General features: G+C 38.7%; 1 protein-coding gene across 3 annotated transcripts in view; it reads right to left on the bottom strand.

The window, feature by feature from the left end:
* Positions 1 to 22,209, bottom strand: part of MIB1 (MIB E3 ubiquitin protein ligase 1) — an 84,120-nt gene that overhangs the window by 20,299 nt on the left and 41,612 nt on the right. For 2 of the 3 annotated variants that reach the window (XM_063326692.1, XM_063326693.1), the window contains exons 13-15: positions 7,110 to 7,242; positions 6,643 to 6,729; positions 3,742 to 3,903 (exon numbers count right to left, since the gene is read on the bottom strand). In XM_063326692.1, the coding sequence (XP_063182762.1) occupies positions 3,742 to 3,903; positions 6,643 to 6,729; positions 7,110 to 7,242 (382 nt within the window). The remainder of the gene's footprint in view (positions 1 to 3,741; positions 3,904 to 6,642; positions 6,730 to 7,109; positions 7,243 to 22,209) is intronic. The other variant, XM_063326694.1, reaches the window with a different exon arrangement.

The raw sequence follows: 22,209 nt of genomic DNA, 5'->3' as shown, positions 1-22,209 counted from the left end.
AGATTCCATCAGTTTAACTTGTCATCGTATTCACCAAAAGAAAGCCTTACTGTTTCCCAGACTAAGTTATTAATCCTATTTATCTTCTATTATCCATCACCTTTATTTGCAATTCTACACAAGACAAATTACGAATGCATCCTCGGATAGATTTAAAGGTCTAGATACCTTTATCTGGCCCAGCCCTCCGGAGTCCCAGACTTTGGAGAAAGTAATAGGGAAAGAGGAAGACTTCCCCTTGGTTGAGGAGGATCAAGTGAGAGATCAATTAGACACCCACAATTCCACGGGCCCCGATGGGATACACTCAAGAGTGCTGAGGGAGCTGGCGGAAGTCATTGCCAGGCTGCTGTCCATCATCTTCAAGAGGTCCTTGAGAACAGGCGAGGTGCCTGAGGACTGGAGGAAAGCCAGTGTCACTCAAGTCTTCAAAAAGGGCAAGAAGGAAGAGCTGGGGAACTAGAGGCCAGTCAGCCTCACCTCCATCCCTGGAAAGATCATGGAACAGCTCATTCTAGGTGTCATCTCAAGGCATGTGGAGGGAAAGAAAGCTATCAGAAGCACTCAACATGGATTCACCAAGGGGAAATCATGTCTGACTAATCTGATAGCCTTCTGTGATGGCATGACTGGATGGATAGATGAGGGGAGGGCAAGGGATGTGATCTACCTTGACTTAAGCAAGGCGTTCGACACGGTCTCCCACAGCATCCTCATACGGAAGCTTAGGAAAAGTGGGTTAGATGAATGGACAGTAAGGTGGATAGATAACTGGTTGAAAGACAGAGCTCAGAGGGTCGTGGTTAGGGGCACAGAGTCTAGTTGGAGGTCAGTGACAAGTGGTGTTCCCCAGGGTTCAGTACTGGGTCCAGTCCTCTTCAATATATTCATCAGTGACCTGGATGAGGGGATAGAGTGCACCCTCAGCAAGTTTGCTGATGACACAAAGCTGGGGGGGGGGGGGGTGTCTGACAGACCGGAAGGCTGTGCCGCCATACAGAGAGACCTAGACAGGTTGGAGATTTGGGCAGAGAAGAACCTTATGAAATTCAACAAGGGCAAGTGTAGGGTGCTGCACCTGGGGAGGAACAACCCCATGCACCAGTACAGGTTGGGGGCTGACCTGCTGGAGAGCCGCTCCGCTGAAAGAGACCTGGGAGTCCTGGTGGACAACGGGATGACCATGAGCCAGCAATGTGCCCTTGTGGCCAAAAAGGCCAATGGCATCCTGGGGTGCATCAAGAAGAGTGTGGCCAGCAGGTCGAGGGAGGTCATCCTCCCCCTCTACTCTGCCTTGGTGAGGCCGCACCTGGAGTACTGTGTCCAGTTTTGGGCTCCCCGGTTCAAGAAGGACAGGGAACTGCTGGAGAGGGTGCAGCAAAGGGCTACCAAGATGATTAGGGGACTGGAACACTTCTCTCATAAAGAAAGGCTGAGGGATTTGGGTCTCTTCAGTCTGGAAAAAAGATGACTGAGGGGGGACCTTATCAACACTTATAAATACTTAAAGGGTGGGTGTCAGGAGGATGGGGCCAGGCTCTTTTCAGTGCTGCCCAGTGACAGGACAAGAGGTAACGGGCACAAACTTGAGCACAGGAAGTTCCACCTAAACATGAGGAGGAACTTCCTTACTTTGAGGGTGGCAGAGCACTGGCACAGGCTGCCCAGAGAGGTGGTGGAGTCTCCACCTCTGGAGACATTCAAAACCCGCCTGGACGCGTTCCTGTGCAACCTGCTCTAGGTGACCCTGCTCTGGCAGGGGGGTTGGACTAGATGATCTCCAGAGGTCCCTTCCAACCCTACGATTCTGTGATACCCACACATATTTTAGCAGCACAGGTCCTGCCTTCTTTTGATATACAATTTTGGGCCAAAGGTGGCTTCCTATTAAAACTGTTTACTGGTAAAATTTGGTTTATAGCATTTTTACATTACCTTTATTTAAATAAGGGTACATAGATACAAGTATTGTTCTCACTATTGTCCTCAAAACAACATTTCCAAGATAGTCTGATCTGCTGATCATCTTAAAAGAGTTCTCAGGTATATTTTAGCCAGGCTTTACTCCATCTTTTACATTTCAGCCACATCTTGCTGCTGCCATATAAAATTAAAATAAGCAAGTTTTCACCTTGTGCCTCTGAAGGCACATTATCTTCTCCACACCACTTAAACCTCCCAAATTTGTTAGACAAAAATTTTCTCTGCAGCTAAACGAAGTGCAAAAAATTGACCAATAGTTTGATTAGGCTAATATAGGAGGTACTGGTTGCTTGTGATTTTTTTTTTTAAACATTAGAATATTTTTAGGTGATACAATCACATTTTTAGGAGATACAATCATGCAGGGATTCTTCTGTTTGTTCGTCTGTTGTGGCATCTTCCCCACCAACCTTTTTTAAATTATTGTTTTAATAGAAATAAATCAAAAGTGCAATTTTTTTATTTTTTTTAACCAAGAATACACCTCAAATGAAACTAGAAGAAAAACTTAATTCTTTGAAACATAAAATCCCCCAAACCTAAAATTTAAAAAGGCGGTAGAAAAAACCCCCCACTTCTTGTGTTAAAAAAAAATCTTAACAACTGTGGTTTCACTGTGAATGCCACTAATAAGATGGGCAACAGAAAAACCTATTTATGAAATGTTGAATCAGAGAAAAAGTATTTATCTCCCATTCATTCGTTTCACAATTAAATACATACAGACAACACATGCACACCTCTCACAGAGTCCATTTCAGATCATGGAAACAACCAAGTCATAATCACTTTCCTCCTCTCACTTAAGAGGACACAAGCCTTTTCTCACATAGCCCAGTCATATTTTAAATCTCTTTTCAAAGCTTATTCCAGTGTATTTCAGTGAGATTAAGTAACCAGTCTGAAAAGCATTTGTTTTGAACAAAAGCTTTTTAATAAAGTTGGTGGGGTTTATTTTGAACGAAATGCAAAAAACTTATCACCCACACCTAAAATTAGAAAAAAATATTACGACACTGGTAACTAATGATTCAGCAAATCTAACCCACTGTTATGTTGTGCATCTTTAAAGTTTAAAGAAAAAAATGCTGTTTGTTTTTCTCAGTCCAAATCACTCCAGAATTTTATTTCTCCTTTGCCTATCTGCAAAACTATAAGCTTCATCTTTGCACATGGGGTTCGCACAGCTTTTTGGGTCTGAGCATTTATTTTTCAATAGAATATTTTGACCTTTATTACCTGGAGTTTCTTTACTATTTCTTTACTACAGCAAAATTTCTGAAATTAACTCTGTCAGAAAGACACATAAGGATAAAAATATGAAGAGTAAGAATGCCTTGTTCTAACACAATGAATTTTCCAATGGTTATAGAAGCAGCTAAACAACTGAAGCTGTGAAGACATGCAAGACACTGAATCACTGAAAACAATTTTAGTCTTATTCTGTACTGTACTACTGTTTATTACTCTTTCTTAAAAGGCTAGTTTGGATTCTTTTGGCAGCCATACACGTTCACTATGGACCATAGATTTGTAGAAACATTTTGAACCAAATAGCCCTATTTTTCTTTAACAAAGATAATGACTACATGTGAAAAGTCCCATATAACAGTGTGACTTCTGCCTACACTGCAGTTTAATGCAAAATATCTACCTAAACTTATGCTGCCAAAAACCAGTTCAACAGTACAGAACTAGACAAATAAAGAGACAAACGTACAGGCAAAAAAAAGGAATAAATAAAAGCATTTTATTTACTGTGTTCTTTGATGGCTCCCAAGCAGTATCTACCTTGCCCACATCTTGCATGTCTTGGAGTTGACGGAGCTGTGACAGGGTGTGGTGTCTCAGGGCTTCATGCAGGGGAGTATCCCCATCTTTATCCTGAATATCCAGCTTAGCACCTGCACGGACTAAGAGCTGAAAAGAGAGAGAACACAATTTAAAACTCAAAAAAAGCTCTTTATTCCTTTTAAAAACAAGCTTCAGGAAAATATCATTTAGGATGCTTTAGCGGGTTCAAAACAGTTATTTTTTTTTGTCTTGCTACAATTCACATACTCGGAGCTCAGCCCTCAATTGAAGCATTTATCTCTTTCAAATATCAAGCTTATTTCAGTAGGAGACTAATGCTCTTAAGGAGCTCTACAAGAGATGCTATTTTACAGGACTCTTTCTACTGTCCAAAACCTTTAATTCTTACAAGATAATCTACATATTACAGCAATTTATCAGAAACAGAACAAGTGGGCAATACTTTAGAGATACATATATGTTCTTTACTATTAGGTTTCAATGACCTAAAAAATCACCACTTCCACACCATGTAAACTTTACAACTCAATTCACAGTATCCTCCCATTAGCAAAGTAGTTAAGCATATACTTAGGTTTACCCTTATTCATCAGAAGACATAAAAACCAATGACACTATTAAATACCATCTCAGAACACTTTGGAAAGTAACGAACTGTAAGACTCATCTTTAGGGCTAATTTTAGACACACGTTTTCCAGGCCACATGACATGAAAGCAAGCACAAGGCTGCACAGGCCCTCCTGTTCACATCGCCTTTGCATACAGCCCCCCTCCCCCCATAATTCAATACACCAGAAATTTCTTAAATACATTGTTAAAACAAATCAGCACATGCTGACAAAGAACAATTGCCCCTAAAAACTAAACTCTGCCACTCTTGCTATTCAGAAACCTGTAGGTAGCAGCTGAGGTTTTAACTTTAGTTTTGAGCTTTTGCTACTCTGCAAAATTTGGATTAGCAGCAGAGACAAAAGGCATAGCCTAGAAACAGGGATACATGAAGGGGGATCTCCCACTTCAGAGCCTGCACGCTTGCAAGGATCTCAGCCTCTCAGAACCAAAGAATCTCAAGGCTCCAGAAAAGGCTAAAAGGAAAATAGTTTAAAAGGAATTCAGGACTTAGTTTTCAAGGAAATATTTCCCTGTAATTGACTGCAGGTTACCATTTTCCCCAACCTTTTCTTCCACAAGTGAAACTAAGAAAACTAGCTAGTAGTAGCAACAGTCTCCCACGAACTTTTTACACTGTCTAAATGGACTTACTCTGTCCCAATTTTTTCTTTCTCCTATTTGTATCTTGTGTTTGCCACTAGCTATTTAGTGCTTAAGAGTTTCTCCGGGGGGGGGGGGGGGGGGGGGGGGGGAAATAAATCTATAAAAGAACTCTTTTCAGAGCAACATGGAAGCCTTCACTACCATGGAAATTCAAAGCTTTTGCAGAAGTTTGTTTTTTTTTTTTTTAAAAAAAAAGTGCAAACCACTACCCTTTGTCACTGCAGCAGGGCTTTTAAAAGAACCCTGCTACCTTTGACCACTATTCCAGAGATGCCTGAGGGTACAACCCAGCCCTGGAAGGTACCCAATAGGAATTAATTTTGAAATACGGAGCCAACATGTTCTTTGCACGGCTGCATGAGTTATTTTAGGACTTCTCAAAGTTAATCCAACACTGAAGTATGGATACTCTACAGGGTCATTCACTTAAGCATTCTCAGATGTAAGCACGTCAGTCCAATACACATACTAGTTCTTTTACGTGCCTACCTTCTGCTCATCTGCTACATTCGTATTGTATTCCCAGGTACCGTGTCGGTTCCAGAAGTGCACAAGAGCTCACCAAATATAGCTGCCAAATAGCTTGCAGGATGCAAGTGACACTGACTCTAGGAAACCATTCTTTTGGTAGCAAGCAGTTCCAGATATAGGGCCATATCACATGTTTCACTGTAATGGGATCACATCCATCAGCCCTTGGAGATGGAGAAACCTTACGGCAAAATAACACCAAACAGAACCGCAGATATAGGTCTGCATAGGGGGGACAATTCTCTGTAAGCCTGAGTAAGAGACAGGTTTTAATATGACTCTCAGTCTACAAAGATAAACTAAAAACATTTACACAGAGGGCCAAGGGCAGGTTGATGTATTCACTCACAAGGAACATCTACAGCAGTGGGTACTTGGTCGGAGCCTCAACAGCCCACACTAGCAATCCAAACACTAAGTCACAGAGGTCCCATATGGACAGTGCACACAGGCCAGAACGGGCAAACTGGGCCAGTAACAAAGTTTCGTTAAGCAACCACGCAAGCAAAACAAGAACAGAAACAGCATTACTTTCACTAATAAGGTGCTTCTGTTACTGCTTAAAGCTCTCCCAAGCTAAAACCAGGGAAAATTGCACAGTCAGAAGACTGAAAGGCAGTTAAACTCATGAAAAGATGTTTCACTTACCTACAACTTGCAAACCTATGAGCAAGAGGGCATCAAAAATGCTATCTGAAGGTCCTATTACAGGACTACAAGACTCAGACAAGTAACAGAAGAATATATTCTCCCCTACTCAACAAGGGCAGATGCTGGAATTGGCAGCCACATAGGGGAAACCATAATGTACATGTACAGAAACTGAGCATTCCTGAAACGTCCTTTATATTGCCTTCATATCACCTTCTGTGAAAGTTGGCAGGTTTCTGAATTTATCAAAATTAATCATATAAGTATTCAATGGCTACATAATGTTAAATTATTTTTAAAATGTTCATGAAGTACCTATGTCAGCCTCTACCAGCTTGAGTCAAGTACTATTAACCATATGGCTTATTGCAAATAAAATACTTACCCTAACAATTTGTGTATGCTGTCGTTCAACGGCAAGGTGCAGAGCAGTTTGCTGGTTAACGTTCTGGATATCCAGGTTAGCGTTACCCTGAAAGACATTCAAAGCATTAGAACACTATCATCCCAGCAATTCATCTGTAGGCAAGGCAGACAATTAGGGCACTGAATACGACCCTGAAGAGGATTCCTAGTCTCCAGATTTGAGAGAAGTTATTAAATACTTTGATTATTCAAGGTACAGATGATGATCTGTTGAAACAAACTAGGTATCAAATTTTTCAGTCCCTCTGCACCATTAGGCCATTGTAATGATCTCAACGGCAAGTCTGACCTTTAGAACTCACCACATATCCTTCCCTGCTCCATCACTTCTGCATTGCGACTGCAGGCACCAACAGCCAAACTATTTTCACATCAGATGGTTAACTGAAGTGTGACATTTAAATCCTTCCGAGAAAAGTGCCCTACCTGATGCACCAAAAGTTCAGCCACTTCCACATGATTATTGAGAGCTGCCAGATGCAAGGCAGTGTAACCATCATCTTTTTTCTCGTCAACAATCCATGGTCGTGGTAACTTGGACAACAACACACGCATTGCACTGAAATAAATACACAGAGAGGGCATAACGCACATATAACGTATTTGTTGAATGACAACAGGATGATAGTGAAACAATAATTAATTCTCAGAACTACACAGTAGTAGCAGCTAAAATAACATTAGCATTTTTTCAAAGAGAAAGTGGGTGAAGAGCTATACCAGCAATTCCAAACATAATAATTTAATGTTCAGTTCCTTCTAATTAAAGCACACAAACAAGCCATACAATACCCAAAACAGTGTGGGAATTGTATTTTTTTCAGAGGAAATGTTATCTAGCAATAAAAATTTCCTTTAAAAAGTATTCACACAAATTCTGAAGCATAAATGACAAAAGTTGTTCCCACTGAAAATCCTTACAGCATTCTTTATTTAATTATTTAATAAGGAAGTTCCACTACATTAGATTTCTTTAAAATCATCACTTCATAAACTGATGCTATTGGCTGTTAACAGTTGAGACTTTCAATTTCCGAGATAAAACTGGACTAAGACTCTTAGGCACAGACAAAAATAAATGCTTAAGCAGTAAAGCAAGTATTAGTGGAATACAGGTATTTTCATAACAGATAGTGGCTGTGTACAGAGACACTGTACCACAGCAATGCCTAGTACTCCACCCCACTTCTGTATGTGCTTGCCAAGATGCCTACCAAAGGAAGGGGATTTATTATCTTACACCTCAAATTCAAGGGTGGTGAAGAGCAACCCAATTATTAGAGTATTAAAGCAGACTAAAAGCCCTGAAGTCCAAAGACTGCAATGTTAAGGGTATTAATAACACAACACAAAACGAACAAATTGGTCAGTCTTGTATTTACTCAGAAATCCACTTTTCTCAAGCTCATGTGTCTCCACTTAGTTTTTGGAATAGGTAAGTAACCAAACTTAATTCCCTTATTGTCTTAGCTTTATAAGCATTACATGCAGCTCCCTTATGGCAGTTCCTCAGAGATAAAAAGAAAACCAGGAACTGCTATAATCTTGTGCCAGGAAACCTCTTTTATCATCTAATCTTTCCCTACCACTGAAGCAACATGCTATTTACAAGAGAAAGAGAGCTTCTTCACAAAATTCAACATTTAAAATCCAAGTAAATACAAACTAATGCCAAGTGGAACCACTCAGTCACAGACCTCCTTGCAAGGCTACGATTGAATTAAATAGCTCTTCATTAGCCACCCGATACTCAAAATGTGGGATCTCAATAAGCCTCAGAAATATCCTCACAAAATAAGTTTCTCAGTTTTTAATTAAAAATATTCTCAACAATAAGCTCACTGCACTGCAAAGTAATAACTGAGCTCCTAATTCATTCCAGTCTGTTACCTTGAACATCCACACTGCTATTCACTCCTAAGCTCTCTTTTAGAGTAAGCCAATGAGTTTCCTATTAAAAAAACAAAACACACAAACGAAAAGTTGTCACTCTGGGGATAGCTCGCTCCAATGACCCCTCCTGAAAAGCACAGCTAAGAGGCCATGAGGTAGACTACCCTACCAGTAAGAACGTGCACTCCTTCCTACACACTGCCTGGACACTATCCTAACAGACTCGGACTTCTTAAGCGTCTCCTCATGTTCTCCTGCTACTGGACTGAGTATGCAACATAAATCCTCACTTTCACACTTAACGCATGGTTATTATACTTGGCAGTTGCACGATAACAGTCACCTTTTTCCTCAGATTCAGTGTTTGAAGGAACCACAACAAAGCAACTGTATCTGCAGGCCACAGGACCACTTCACACAGGAGACCCATGACCAACTGCTGCGTGGAGCGTCCACACCAGGCTGCTCTAGAGGCTCATCCTCCACAGAACGAACACCAGCAGCTGGCCAGGAACCAAATGCATTTTGCAGCCTGTGGTTTATCTCACTCTTTTCAGACTCCATCAGAATCCCAGCTTCCTTGAGGTAAGCAAATAAATAAGAAATCATTCTCAACCTCTTTGAATTTTTTGTTTTCCTGGCAGGAGTAAGCTTCTCACTTCCTCACAGTCCAGATTACTTACAGCAAAATAAGACAACACCACTTAACAGATTGTACATTGCTCATTGTGAACCATTGCTCAGCTCCTATTCATAACGCCTTCTACAGCTTTGTCACATGCTAGGAAGAAAGACTAGAATATTTGGAAAAAACCAACAAACCAAACCCACACCAAAAAACAAGCCACCAACATCAATTCTTGGAGAGACTGATTTATGCAGGGGTTTCCAAAATTAATGATATAATTTAGTATAACACAGGTTACGAAAGCTTTATGAAATGTGGCAAAATACACAAATATTAGCTGCATTGATAAACATACTTTATTTTGTAATTAAATTATGTATTTTCAAATCTAGGATACAAATGTGTCTCTAGTTTGCAACATCAGAAGTGTATTAACTGACTTAATACTTTGTATGCTATGAAAAAATTCACTCATCCTAATACTTGCAAGAGTGTAGCCTTACCAGAACTCTTTCAAACCTTTTTCCATTTAGTTTGACATCAAATACCAGGAAGATTTTTGTACATTTTTGGATGCTTTTAAAATGCATTGATCCTACCAGAAGGACCAACAAAACAAGCAAACAGCTTCTAGGTGTAACAGATCTTTATCTTACTTTTCATAGTGAAGCATCAGAGGGACAGTAACTACTCCTCAGTTGTTTCTGGCTACACAAGCTAGAGACCACATCTCTCTCTCTTCCAGACTGTGCTAAATTACTGGACAACAGGATGGAAGGACAGTTTTATGGACATGACACCTTAAAATTCTGCAAGATATTAATATGCTACCAATGGCAAATTCTTTTAAGATGTTCAGTGGCTGCATCCCCCTTCTCATTAGCTGCGAGGTAGTTTCTTTCCGCGCATAAGATCCTGTTCCTTCACACTGCAACTTTCCTTCCTACAAGCTGTTCTATTTTGCAGGATTTTCTAGAGCTGCTGCCAAAATTTTGACAGCTTAGCTAAGTGGCTACCATTCAGAACAGTACTCACTGGAACAGTCATATTAATGAATTAATGTCACATGCCAATTACACAGTAATTCTTGATTCACTTTTCCATACAAAGTACTAAAGAAGCCAAGTTGTACTGCTCCATTTTAAGGACTACAACACTTGCTTTTATCTTGTATATATTAAAACTTGAAATCAGCTCATGAAAACTCTTCAGGCTGTCATCTTCAGCGTATTCAAGTGTACAGGTTACATAGCTAATTGAGTAGCTTCAAAGATTATTGATAAAGTGCTGAAAAGCCTTATGAAAACACTGAAATTGTGTCATTGTTATGCTATTTAAAGATTGTTACTAATAAAAAAAAATTGTAACAGGTAAGCTTTGGCATTTGCTGGTCTGCAGTATTTTCAGATTAGCAGCAAGTTGATAAAGATTTTGGGCCCTTTTCAGTTGGATGATCTTTTTGCAAGTTTTGAAAATTTCTAGATGGGACAACAAAAGAAAAACTTCAGTGAAAGTTTTTGAGGAAGTTGTAAAGCTTTGAAGGAGGTGAGGAAACTATTTCTTCTTTCATACGAGCTAAACACCTGCTCAGTGAAAAATGTAACGAGAAAGCAAATGTGTTCACAGGGGGTTGAGATCAAGGTATCTGTTGCTTTCACAGGCCCAGCTGTTGGGGTTACAGCGAGTTATAAAGCCCACCATAATTCATCCCCATAAAACAACAGTCCAGGCTCTATTAGTTAGAAGTTATTTGGTAGAAGGAACACTCATTTATATTGTGTTGCATTTAATTTGAGATGTAGAAGAATAACAGCAAATACTGCTGAATCACCTTTAATTTGACCTTGCCACATAATTTTTTTTTTTATTATTCAGGTTTTTAGAGTCCGGAACCACAGTTTAACATATATATGATGTATTAAAATTATAAATAGCAGCAGAATGAAAACTCAACAGCATGAGTTTTATATTTGCAACATAAAATGCATCACAGATCTGAACAATACGCTAATTCATTTTCAGACAGAGCAGTTGTTTCAAACACCAGTTACCAATGTTAGACATACAAAAAAACCCAACGTCATTGTTATGACCAAAAGTTTTAACATATATTATAATTATCAACCAATATATAAAATCTCTTTCCTTATGCAGTATTTTACTCATAGAATTTTTACAGATGCTCATCAGCATTACCTGAGAATGCCACATACAATAATGTACTTATTTGAAAAATCTACCAGATAAAAAGTACTTGCAGCAAGATGAAACTAGCACCTTGCTATATGGAAAAGATTACGGATTTAGCATTCTTAACTGCAAAGGCATCCTTCCACCCTGTTTAAAAAAATATATATATAAAGAAAAACTAGAGAAGATTCTCTGCTACCAACTGCAATTCGACTGCAGAATGATTTAAGTGGGGAAGGTTGGGGCTTTGTGGGATGGTGGTGGGGTGGTTTTGTTTGTTTCACCTTTTGGGGTTTGTTTTTTTCTAAAGAAGAGATACTTAGGCATAAAAAAAATAAAACAGAGAGGCTACTTCACAATCAGCATAAGTAAATTTAACTTAAATGGCTACTGAAAGACACAATCCCACTTTTCTCTGCACTTCAATTCCTGCTTTATGTTGGCTCCGTAGAGAGACACATCACTGTCTAGCAAGTGAAGCAACCTGCCCCGATTCTTGATTTGGCAAGTTTGCTTTCAGACAGATCAATGAGATAATGCAACTTTCCCTGCAACTTCACGATCACTAGAAGCAATAGGCATAAGGAGATGATGAAGTTAAGAGCTGCAGGGAGGGCAGACTGCCCTTTCCAGAAGCAAAGTCTTAGGTCAGCATAAACTTATCAGGAATCATATCTCTAGGGGTTGTAATGATTTAGTGCACTTTCTACTACAAGTTGCTCTACTCTCCCACCATTCTCCTCCCTTGGGTCAGCTTTCCACTGTCTCAGTGTGACAAAGAAGATATTTTACAGCAATCCTGGCTTGAAGTATTCCCCCCCAAAACACACACACAACCTCTTGTCTGCTTATGTCCATCCCTGGCTCAGCTAAATGTGTTCACCTGTTTCCTGTATGGCCTCAAACAGTTGAGGAAACAGATCAGATTTAAAGATAGTTTCCATTGCAAAGTTTTCTTTTAAGGCTGTGTACTCTGACATGCATTTTGCAACACAATAGAAGTGAGACTACCTTTTACTAATCCCTTTCTTGTCCTCTGACTACCACCTCTGCTCAAAAAAAAAAAAAAAAACCCACACAAAAAAGTGGTCCCAACACAGCACCTTAAAGGTCACCCCTTTTTGTTGGATTATTTCTCATACAGAATAGTACTCTGAGCCTGCTCACTGTGAAGCCAAAGAAATATTTGTACCAACATAGTGCAAGAAGTAACACAGGAGCAGGACAGTGCTATTTTTGGCAACGATATGAACTTAAGTGCACGTCAGCCCACAACTTCAGGCCAAATCAGTTCCCTGATCTGGCTCACACCACACTCGCTGTGCAGCACAGGGAGTTACGCTGGAAAAACAAAGAAGGAAGTATCCCTCAGGAACGAGTAACAAAGAACAGATTAATACCCTAGACCGGTATTACTGAGCACGCTGTATCCTGAAATTAGAGATTAATATTTCATATCTGACTGGTGGCTCAGTTGGCACAAGTTTAAGTAGACAGGCTGTTGCCTTCTTTTTGTCTCTCAGATTTTCAAGTAACTCTTGGTATTGGAAAAATTGATTTCAATATATATGAAACTTAAGAAACAACGAGGCACATAAATTTACATGGAATTCACAAAGACATCTTCTGTACTAGCCTAGATCTTACACAACAATTTTGTCTTCAGCATATGATTATGAAATTGAAGAAAGAGAAACAAAAAAGTGTGACCTTTACCAGAAAGCTATACTGCAACAGAAGTTACGGGGTAAGCAGCTACCAAGCACAGGACAAAGTCAACACAAAAAGAAGCAGCAAGGAAAGTGTAAGTCCAAGATAGTGGTCCATTCAGGACTTTGCAATTCACACCCCACCCTACAGTAATAAACTTTAATATATTAGTAACTAGTAATTACACCAGTATTCACTGAGGTGACATTTTCATTTGATAAGTTTAATTTTAAATTGAGAGATTTTTCTCTGCTTTTTCACTCTTCTTGCTCCTGAGCAACATAAAGAATTTTGTTTGAAAAATATAGAGAAAGTCATCAAATATTTGGGTTCCTGAGTGTTCTATTTAAATGGCTAAATTTCAGTAGCTTTATCCTTTTCTGAAGAAAACAATGCATACGCTCCCTATGATTATGAAAATCCCCCATTTCATATTTTGGATGTGTACTTACTGGTCTTGTTATAGGCCAATTTTGTGCATATGAAAGTCTGATTAATGGACTGAGATGTTCACTTGATTTCTTTTTTATTTGTTTCTTCTAAGACACTTTAGGTTTTTTCAAAGAACAGTAGCACCTAATTTACGAGTGCATTTATTTTTTGAAAGCAATTTTATAGCTAAGCATTGTAAACAAAATACTATGGAATTATTAAGCATAATTGTATGGAATGATACGAATTTACTAATTAAAGCAAAGGTATCTGTTTTTCAAATAATTTCTAGCTTGATTTGAATATGGAAATGTGGGGCCACAAACCAAAACCAACTTCTTATTTATAAAATAACAGTATGATTTGCAGTTGAAAACTTAAAACAAGGCCGCTTAGACCCCAGGTTAAACAGCATGTTGTTCCCCATGGCATTTTGCACTGATCAAGAAACCAGGTTACACAACCTGCCGTGGCAGCGCAGGATATTTATTGTTCTATATCTGCGTGAAGTCCTTGCCTTGCTACTAGCAGGGCTGCCTTTTTTTTTTTTTTTTTATCCTCTCTCTCTCCTCCCCCCCCTTATGTTTCTAAGTATAGTGACAACCTCATCGGGGTTTACTAGTAGCAGCGCAAGCTCAGTGAAAACCTGGGAAATCTAACTGGAAACACGAGAGAGAGCGCTTTATTTGGCAGTGCTAAAAAAACCTGGGGACAAATGGCTGAGCGCAGTGGAAGTGCAGGCTGCACAATCAATAGGCAGAGAGCCGGATAGCGGCTCCCGCCGCGGCCGGATCGACAATCGACAGCTGAGAGACTATTTTTTGCAATGGTTGACTAAATATGGTCAGGGAAGAGAGAGGCACAAGAGAGCCCGTTTGCCTGGGAGTGCATGTTTCAAATGCTTAGCCGCCTATAAAGCCGTAACAGTTTTGCTCGTGCCCTCTGAGTGGGAAATACGGTTAGTGTCTTCTGTAGTGTGCGTGCGGGAGCCCTGACCTCGCCAGCAGACTTGACCTCTGAAGATGGAAAGTAGCTTCAACACAGACCTGCCTACAGTTAAGCCTGGAAACATAACCTCAAGCAAGAAAAGATGCAGTGCAATATCTAAGGAACTAGAAGAAACCAATATTTGCCGGGGGAGGGGGGAGACGATCGCGCTTTTTTTTTTTTGTGCTTTTTTTTTTTTTGGAAGCGACTCCAACTTTTGGGGGCTTGGTTTTTGGTTTTTTTGTTGGGTTTTTATTTTTCTTTTTGCCTGTGATTATTTTCATCTGACAGTGGGCTAAGTTCACCTTCCCTTGGCTTCCTAGCATCTATCCTTGGAGTCTTTAACTCTCAGTCCAGCAGACACAAGGTATAATTTCTATACAACATCATCCATATTTTAGCATTCCAAGAAAGGCAGCAGGTGACCATTAGGCACCGGTCTTTATGCTTTTTATTTTATTTTATTTTTTCCCTTTTTAAGTTTTATCTATTTAAGGTGGTGAGGTACTGTATGCACCGACATTCGCCCCCCCTTGCCTCCCCCTCCCATGTAATGAAGAGCTGATTCAGCGAATAGAGTGAGCGAGCACTCAGGATGAGATGGCTGCTGCTGATGTGTCTCTAGGTCATTACCTCTCTTCCAACTGCAAATGCTGCATGATACTAAGCTTACAGGTAATAGAACATCAAGAGACCTGCATTATTCTGCACGTTTAAAGGATGCCTATGACTTTCTGCATGTGTAACTTATTTACTAGAATGTTTTTTTTTTTTTATTGTTATATTAATCCCTCCACTCTGGGAACAGCTTAATTTTGAGTGTGTTAAAGTACAAAGCATTTGTAGTGTAAAGCGCAGGTTGAAAGAAAACAACATTAGTCCAAATTTCATAGCAAAAAAAACCCAACTTGCTTGGTAGGTAGAATTCTTTTTAAAGAAGATAAACTCAAAAATTGCAATGCCAGTAACTGATTGTTCATTTCAGTGAAATATATTCTTATCTTCCTACGCACAACTAAAAAAAAAAAAAGCAACTTTAAAAAGAAAAGCTAATAAACAGTGTGGTAGTGCAACGCTGAGTTCTCAAGTAGATCTAAGCAAAATTTTCAAGGTGCTTTATCTAAGATGTACATGAAAACAACCTACTTAAAAACTAGAATGTGACTGCTGTGATTCTAATGCTGCATTGCTGTTTCTCCTTGTAGTACTGTGCTAGCTACTGCTACACTCTGATTTGCTCTCTATCAGCTGCACTAGGTTTTTGTCATGAGCTGCAGAAATTCTTCCTTCCTCTGCTCTCGGCTTTCCTTACGACTGTTACGTTTACTAATTGTTAAGCTTATTTCAAATTTACCTTCTAATGCTGTAAAGACAAAGCTTACTCTCTACTGTAACCCAAATCAACTCCTGAAATGCAAATTAAGCAACCATAAGCTATATCTGACAGCCCCTTAGAAGTCAAACCCGCACTGTACATCAAATATTTAACTACCCTTCCAAACCACGGTGCACAGAGTCTAAAAAACAGGGTTGAACTTGGAGTTTGTCTCTTTGAGGGCTTGGGGATTTTTTGGTGGTCTTTTTTTTAGTTGTCATAAATATTTCAAGTGTGGACAAGATTTTGACTGAAGCAGGTGAGTGCCAATTTTACAAAACAAGAAAAGCTGCTTGCAGAACTGTTGAATAGGTATTAGCTTTCACATGTGACCTTCGGCCTAACAATCCAAATCGTGTCACAGCAGTTAGAGGTTGTTTTCTTAATTCAATGTCATCACCTTTACGATAAGCAGGATGACCAGTGGCATGTGCTGTTATTACTTTTTTTTTAAAACCCCTCTTAACTACAGCATAAATAAGTATAAAGCTGTAAACAGTTTGCAGAATACCAGATGGGATGCAAAAAGCATGGAAGTGGGATTGGGGAGGGCAGGAAAATAAGTTTATAACTGCTATATTAGACGAGTCTATGCTTCCCTTCAGGATGCTAGATGCAAGCTGCACACCGGCATGGAAATCTGCTAGAAGACCTCGGAGGAAGCTGAAGTTTTTACAGTGGAATACAACTACTAATTCCAAGAAAACATGCTGCAAATCTACCAATGATTCAGCTCTCCACTCAAACGTGGTCACTCAGAACGAACAGCAAGAGGCTGCAAAAGTCTGGAAAAGCACTTCTAATGTCCCTGCCATGCCAGAACAATGAACTATAACCGGCTTTAAGCCACTGTGCAGGTAAATTGCATCACAAAGTTCAGTTAGCAAGTTTATTTTCTAACATCAGTTAATCATAACATTGTTCTTCCAAAGACCTGTCAGTCTGAATTTTACCAAATGACAGCAAGAGAAAGCAGCAAAATACTTTGCAGGTTCATCTGGAAGGTAGTCGAGCAACTTTATGTGTACCTGCTCAGAGTACATACTTCTTTATGTACCCATATGAACATACAATGCTATGGAATGTAAAGAAGTATGTATTTTTGGCAGGCATGGAACAACCAGTAAGAGGAAACTAAACAGCTGTTGGAAGAAACAGGTTTCCCTCTTGTTTGAATGACATTCATGTGACAAATTAACTTGCTAAGGGTCAGCTGGTATTGCCAAAATAACTCATACTTGCTTGTAACAAATCACAAAACATTAAATTAAGTGACTATAAAAGCGGGTACGAAGAACTGTTAACAACTGATAAGCAGAACATTAGTGGTAAACAAAGAATTCAAAACAAGGCTGGAAATGAACCCTTAAAACACACCAATTAAGATTGCAGCAGAGCTGCACAATTTATCATTACCAGCACTCCTCACTTAATAGATCCTAAACTAATCTTAAAAGCCTGACTATCAAAACTTATCTCATTAAAAACAAGCCATTGTTCTATTAATCACAGCCAGCTCTGTGTACTTCAGATGTTAATATTTAAATTTACATCTACCATAGAATACTTAATCTACAGGTTGCAACTACAAGTATAAACAGCTAAGAAATTAAGGCTGTGATTTAAAGAAAAGGATAGCCCAAATAATCAAGTATGATAACTTCTGTAATTTAATGTGAGACTTAAGTTAGAATTTTCTCCATATCAGCACTTATTATGCTCACTGAGCTCTTCGATACAAAGTGCAGTGTCAGGTTTATGCACAGAAAGCGACAATACAGAGATTTCTAGGCCACAGTTGCTAGTCAGCGGATTAGAGCTATTGACAGACTCCTAAATGAAAACACAAATGACAACTACAACCTAGAAGGTAAGTTATCTTAAATACTATTTTCAAATAAGCTGAATCTATTTAAAATCCAAATTTAAGAAAATTGGCCACAAAAATATGAATTTGTAGCATTCAGAAAATTTTAAGAACTACATGAGAAATAGTCCTGCAACAGTTTCAATTTCTAAAAGCAGTATTAACTAAAATATACCAGTGCACACTGACCCTAAGTAAAGACAGTCAACATCAAATTCAGGAACAAGGAAAAATATGACGAAAGACCTCCTGGCTCATCAATCCAGCCATTCCTATTCATGACAGCAGCCTTCTAAAAGCAGTTACTAAATAGGATATGTCCATAAGTAGGCACATTTGGCCCAGATTAAAGATTCTAACTGTACCCGTGTGCTTACTAAAATGTTTGGGAGAAAAAAAAAAAAAAAAAGACAATGCACCAGTTTTAGATGGAGAATCTTATTTTTAAATACTCACATAATTCTCAATTAGCTAATGCTATACATAGCCTGATATTTTTATTACCTGAAACCACAGAATAACATATATATAAGAATAAACATCATCTTACCAGAATCACTTTCTTAAGTAAAATCTTAATATTTGTTTTAAAGCTATTTCTCTTATGAGCAGATATTTTGGCATGAAGACTACAGTATCTTAACATCTAAATTAAAACCTGGCTTATAGTGGGGAAACAAATCAAGTTGTAGTAGCTTTTTTAAATGGAGCAATGCTATTGAACTTGATCATGATCACAGAAGCAATTTGGTATTACCAACTGTTTTACACAGGGGTTAATTGCTAAGCATTTACTTCTTTTCATGAAGAGTTCCTGTCCCCACCACCAATTGATGTGGCTTCCACTATATCACCAGACCAAGTTTTTAACAGCTTAAATTTATTTTGAAAGGTTTTTGGTTACAATTCATCATGTTGTGCTCTTTCGTGTCTCCTTTGTATAACATTGCAATGCTATTCCGAAACAAAATGACAGTTCAGAGTGATACAGAAGTTAAAATTATACGTTGACATTGCTTCCTGCTAGTTCATGTTAGCATATCTCTAAGAATACATATCCAGTCACTCTAAAATGTCACATCCATCACTTAGATCAGCTGTTCAGTTTTAACTGAGCACACGCTGAACTTTGGGCATCTGCTGACACAGTTGTAACTCAAACATTTCAACTGTGTGAGTGACAGGGATAACAGATGCTGACATTATCAAATGCTACACGGCTTTTTTTTCCACGGCCGTTTTTTGTCCCGATATGGCCAGTACATGAAACTCTATTGCCATCCAAAAGCGCACTTGAGCAGCTGTATCTGTAAAACAGTTCCTGTATAACTGGTAAAAATAGAAACTAATTTTATAGCCATCTTCAATGCTTAAGTCCAAGCGACACACCTGCTATGTTTCTATTAGGATACATGGTGTTGGGAATATATTTACATAAATCTTCTCACCAACATCAGACTATGCAACAAACAGATGTCGACTATACTTGACATACTCATTACTAGTGAATGGCTTGAATGAAGGTTGCCCCCTACTTCCCACTGCAGTCAAAGCTCAAAAAGAATTCGGCACAGAACAAGAGCTATGTGAGCATGCACAAACGTATTAAGGTTCTTAATTTATAAGAACTCAGATGCAACCCCAGATAATTCTTTAAGAGCTGTATTTTTCTAGCACTAAATGCTTTTACATATACAATCAAGGTAAAAAAAAAAGGTATTTATCCTGCTATGTTATATAATCATTCCTAAAAAGTTAATACTAACCAGAGATATAGTAATGGAATTGAAAGCACTTGACATTTATACTTGTGCTAACCAACTACACCATTAAAGCAGCTGCAAAAGGGAACCTGCCAGAAAGTGAGCGGGGAGGAGGGTGCCGGGGGGAGGGGGGGAACCGAAACCTTCTTCCCCAGTGAAGTTTAACATACAGAGGCAAGGGAGCTCTACATGAGTACAAACTGTAAGACCGGTTCCTGGTCACTACTCTAGAATTTCATTATTGCAGACAGAAAAAAAAGTTAAAACTGTAATTATAATTTGATTTGAGACTCATCCAAAGAGCCTCAAGGAAATACTCGAGGAAGGAACAAATCCAGATACTGTACAGGCCTTTCTGGTACACAGCTTTCAATTTTGCCGTCTCCAAATTAGTGAAGGAATTTAAATTTGCACTGACTAGAAACAAAACACGTAACACAGAAGAAAGCTACATGTTCTTTGTGAACTGTTCATTTACTTAAAAACGTGTTACTGAATTATAATCTTCCTGCACACTCCAATGCTTTGCTAAAGCTGGTAAAATGGAACCAAATCACCTCTTCAATGGATTTGGTCCCCTTCAACCAGCTGTAGCTATGCATTGATCACTACAGGATTTCTCAGAACTGAAAAACTGGACATTAAGTCTGCTCAGAGTAATCGTGCAGTCCTCTCTGCAGTTGTGTTCAATTATTCTAGGCAGCTTGAGGATGGAAGGTAACAAGGAGCATAGAAAATTCTGTGTTCCAAAATTTCAAGGTTTTATTTGTAAATAAACAGCTACTGGTGTTTAATATGCTGTCCACATGCAGCAAAAAGTGATCTCTTACAACATTTATAAAAGAAGATAGGTAAACAGTGAAATAAACGCATTTTCCAATGATTCATTGTCTCTTGTATTTTTCATCAAGTCTGTTGCCCTTTAGCAGAACTGACCAAAAAAAAAAAACTGGTCAAAAGGAAGCAATTGTGAACAGTATTGGTAATGTAGGGCAGGTCTACCCCTCTTTTCTTTCTACCCCCTCCCCCTGCCTTTTTTTTTAATCGCACAAGGGAGGAGACTCCACAGGGTAGGAACTGTATTCACTATCTTGTACATCCTGGGCATATTATTTACTATTTAAAGATAACAAATTTGTCACTGACCTCAACAGCTACAGGCTAATCTGCCATCTAATTATAGGTCTGCTTGTGGAGATGATATTCTTTCTCCAAACCAGCTTGAACAAAAGTATTATTGCAAAGTATTTTCTGACATAATTCTTTAATAAGAGGTTTTAGGAGCATGCTTTTTTTGCACTCAGCTTCAACTAAGCTTCAATCTACACTTACTGTCAGAACTGCAAATACAAAAGCAGAAAATAACTTTTACTGGTTTAGGAAATAATTGTACAACTTTGATTACCTCACAACTTAAACTTTCTGTGAGGACCTCCACGACAATACAGCACAAAAGTCCCTGAGACGCTCATTAACACTAAGTACAGGTGAGAAACCCCACCTGTCAAATAAATTGCTAAAAACAGTTATAGAATTCCACTGCCAACCTATTCAAACTGTCTGCAAGTCTGAAAACAAGGAGAGAACTACTAAATAAGACAACCATGGGGAAAAAAAGGTATAATTCCATTTTAAAATCACAATGTCCTACTTGCTAATTTATGAACATAAAGATGACATAGTCCTTGTTGTTGGGCAGCAATATATGAAATCTGCATCCTACCCCAGTATTTTAATTTTTGATTTGAAGTCCAGTAGAATTTATTGCTCTGAAGAACTGGTCATACGCATGTGCAAAGTCATGTCAGCTCAAAAAGCAGCCTTTATTTAAGATGTTAGCTACAGTGTGAATAAAGCTCTCTTCACAAGATACAATGCAAATCTAAAACTAACTGGGGCAACGGATATAAAATACGCCTACACTTCACAGTCATGTCTTCAGCCCAAAAAAATCTGAAGTCACAGGTATGCGAACAGATCAAACATAATCAAGAGCTGATAACACGGCAAAAATAAGCAATCTGTACAGTATTTTCAAATTTGACTCTCCTTTTTTCTGTCTGAAAAATCTCATTAACACTGAACAGGCAAAGTCTGCCAAGCTTTGACGTTCACAGTACTTTGAAAGAAGTCCAAAATAAACGCACTTTTAGTACGACTGACTCAGTTAAAAATTATGAGCAAGAAACCACGTATTAAAATCTTAACTTCCCCGCGCTTTATTTAAAATTTCTTTTTAGCTCTCTCTCTCATGCATGAGTTTAAAGCTGCCTACAGCATAAACTGAAAAACATCCATTCTACATTTCAATACTATGCATTAGCATGAAAACCAGAAGTTCTCTTTCTCTACCAAGTCACAAGGTACGAAGAGAAGCAAATTATTAAGAGGAGAAATAGTCCACTAACTGCTCTTCAAAACATACCATAACATGACTTCCAGAACACGCTGCCAAACTGTCATGGAAGGTAAAGTGCTGAGAAAAATCTAAGCTATTTGACATAAATCACTGTATTTCTTACAATACTTGTCTAATACTCAAATGTTTAAAAAATATATTTATTTTCGTATAAAATTAAAAACTTTCAAGTGTTCTACTCAGCATAGTTTATGTGGGTTTTTTTCTTGGAGATCTATCTCCCTACTGTTAGCAAAGGTCATAGTTCAAGCAAGAAGCAGAA

Source organism: Chroicocephalus ridibundus, chromosome 2 (assembly GCF_963924245.1).
Source record: "Chroicocephalus ridibundus chromosome 2, bChrRid1.1, whole genome shotgun sequence".
NCBI lineage: Eukaryota > Metazoa > Chordata > Aves > Charadriiformes > Laridae > Chroicocephalus > Chroicocephalus ridibundus.
The sequence above is the reverse complement of the archived record's forward strand: the minus strand, read 5'-3'. Positions and strand labels throughout refer to the sequence as shown.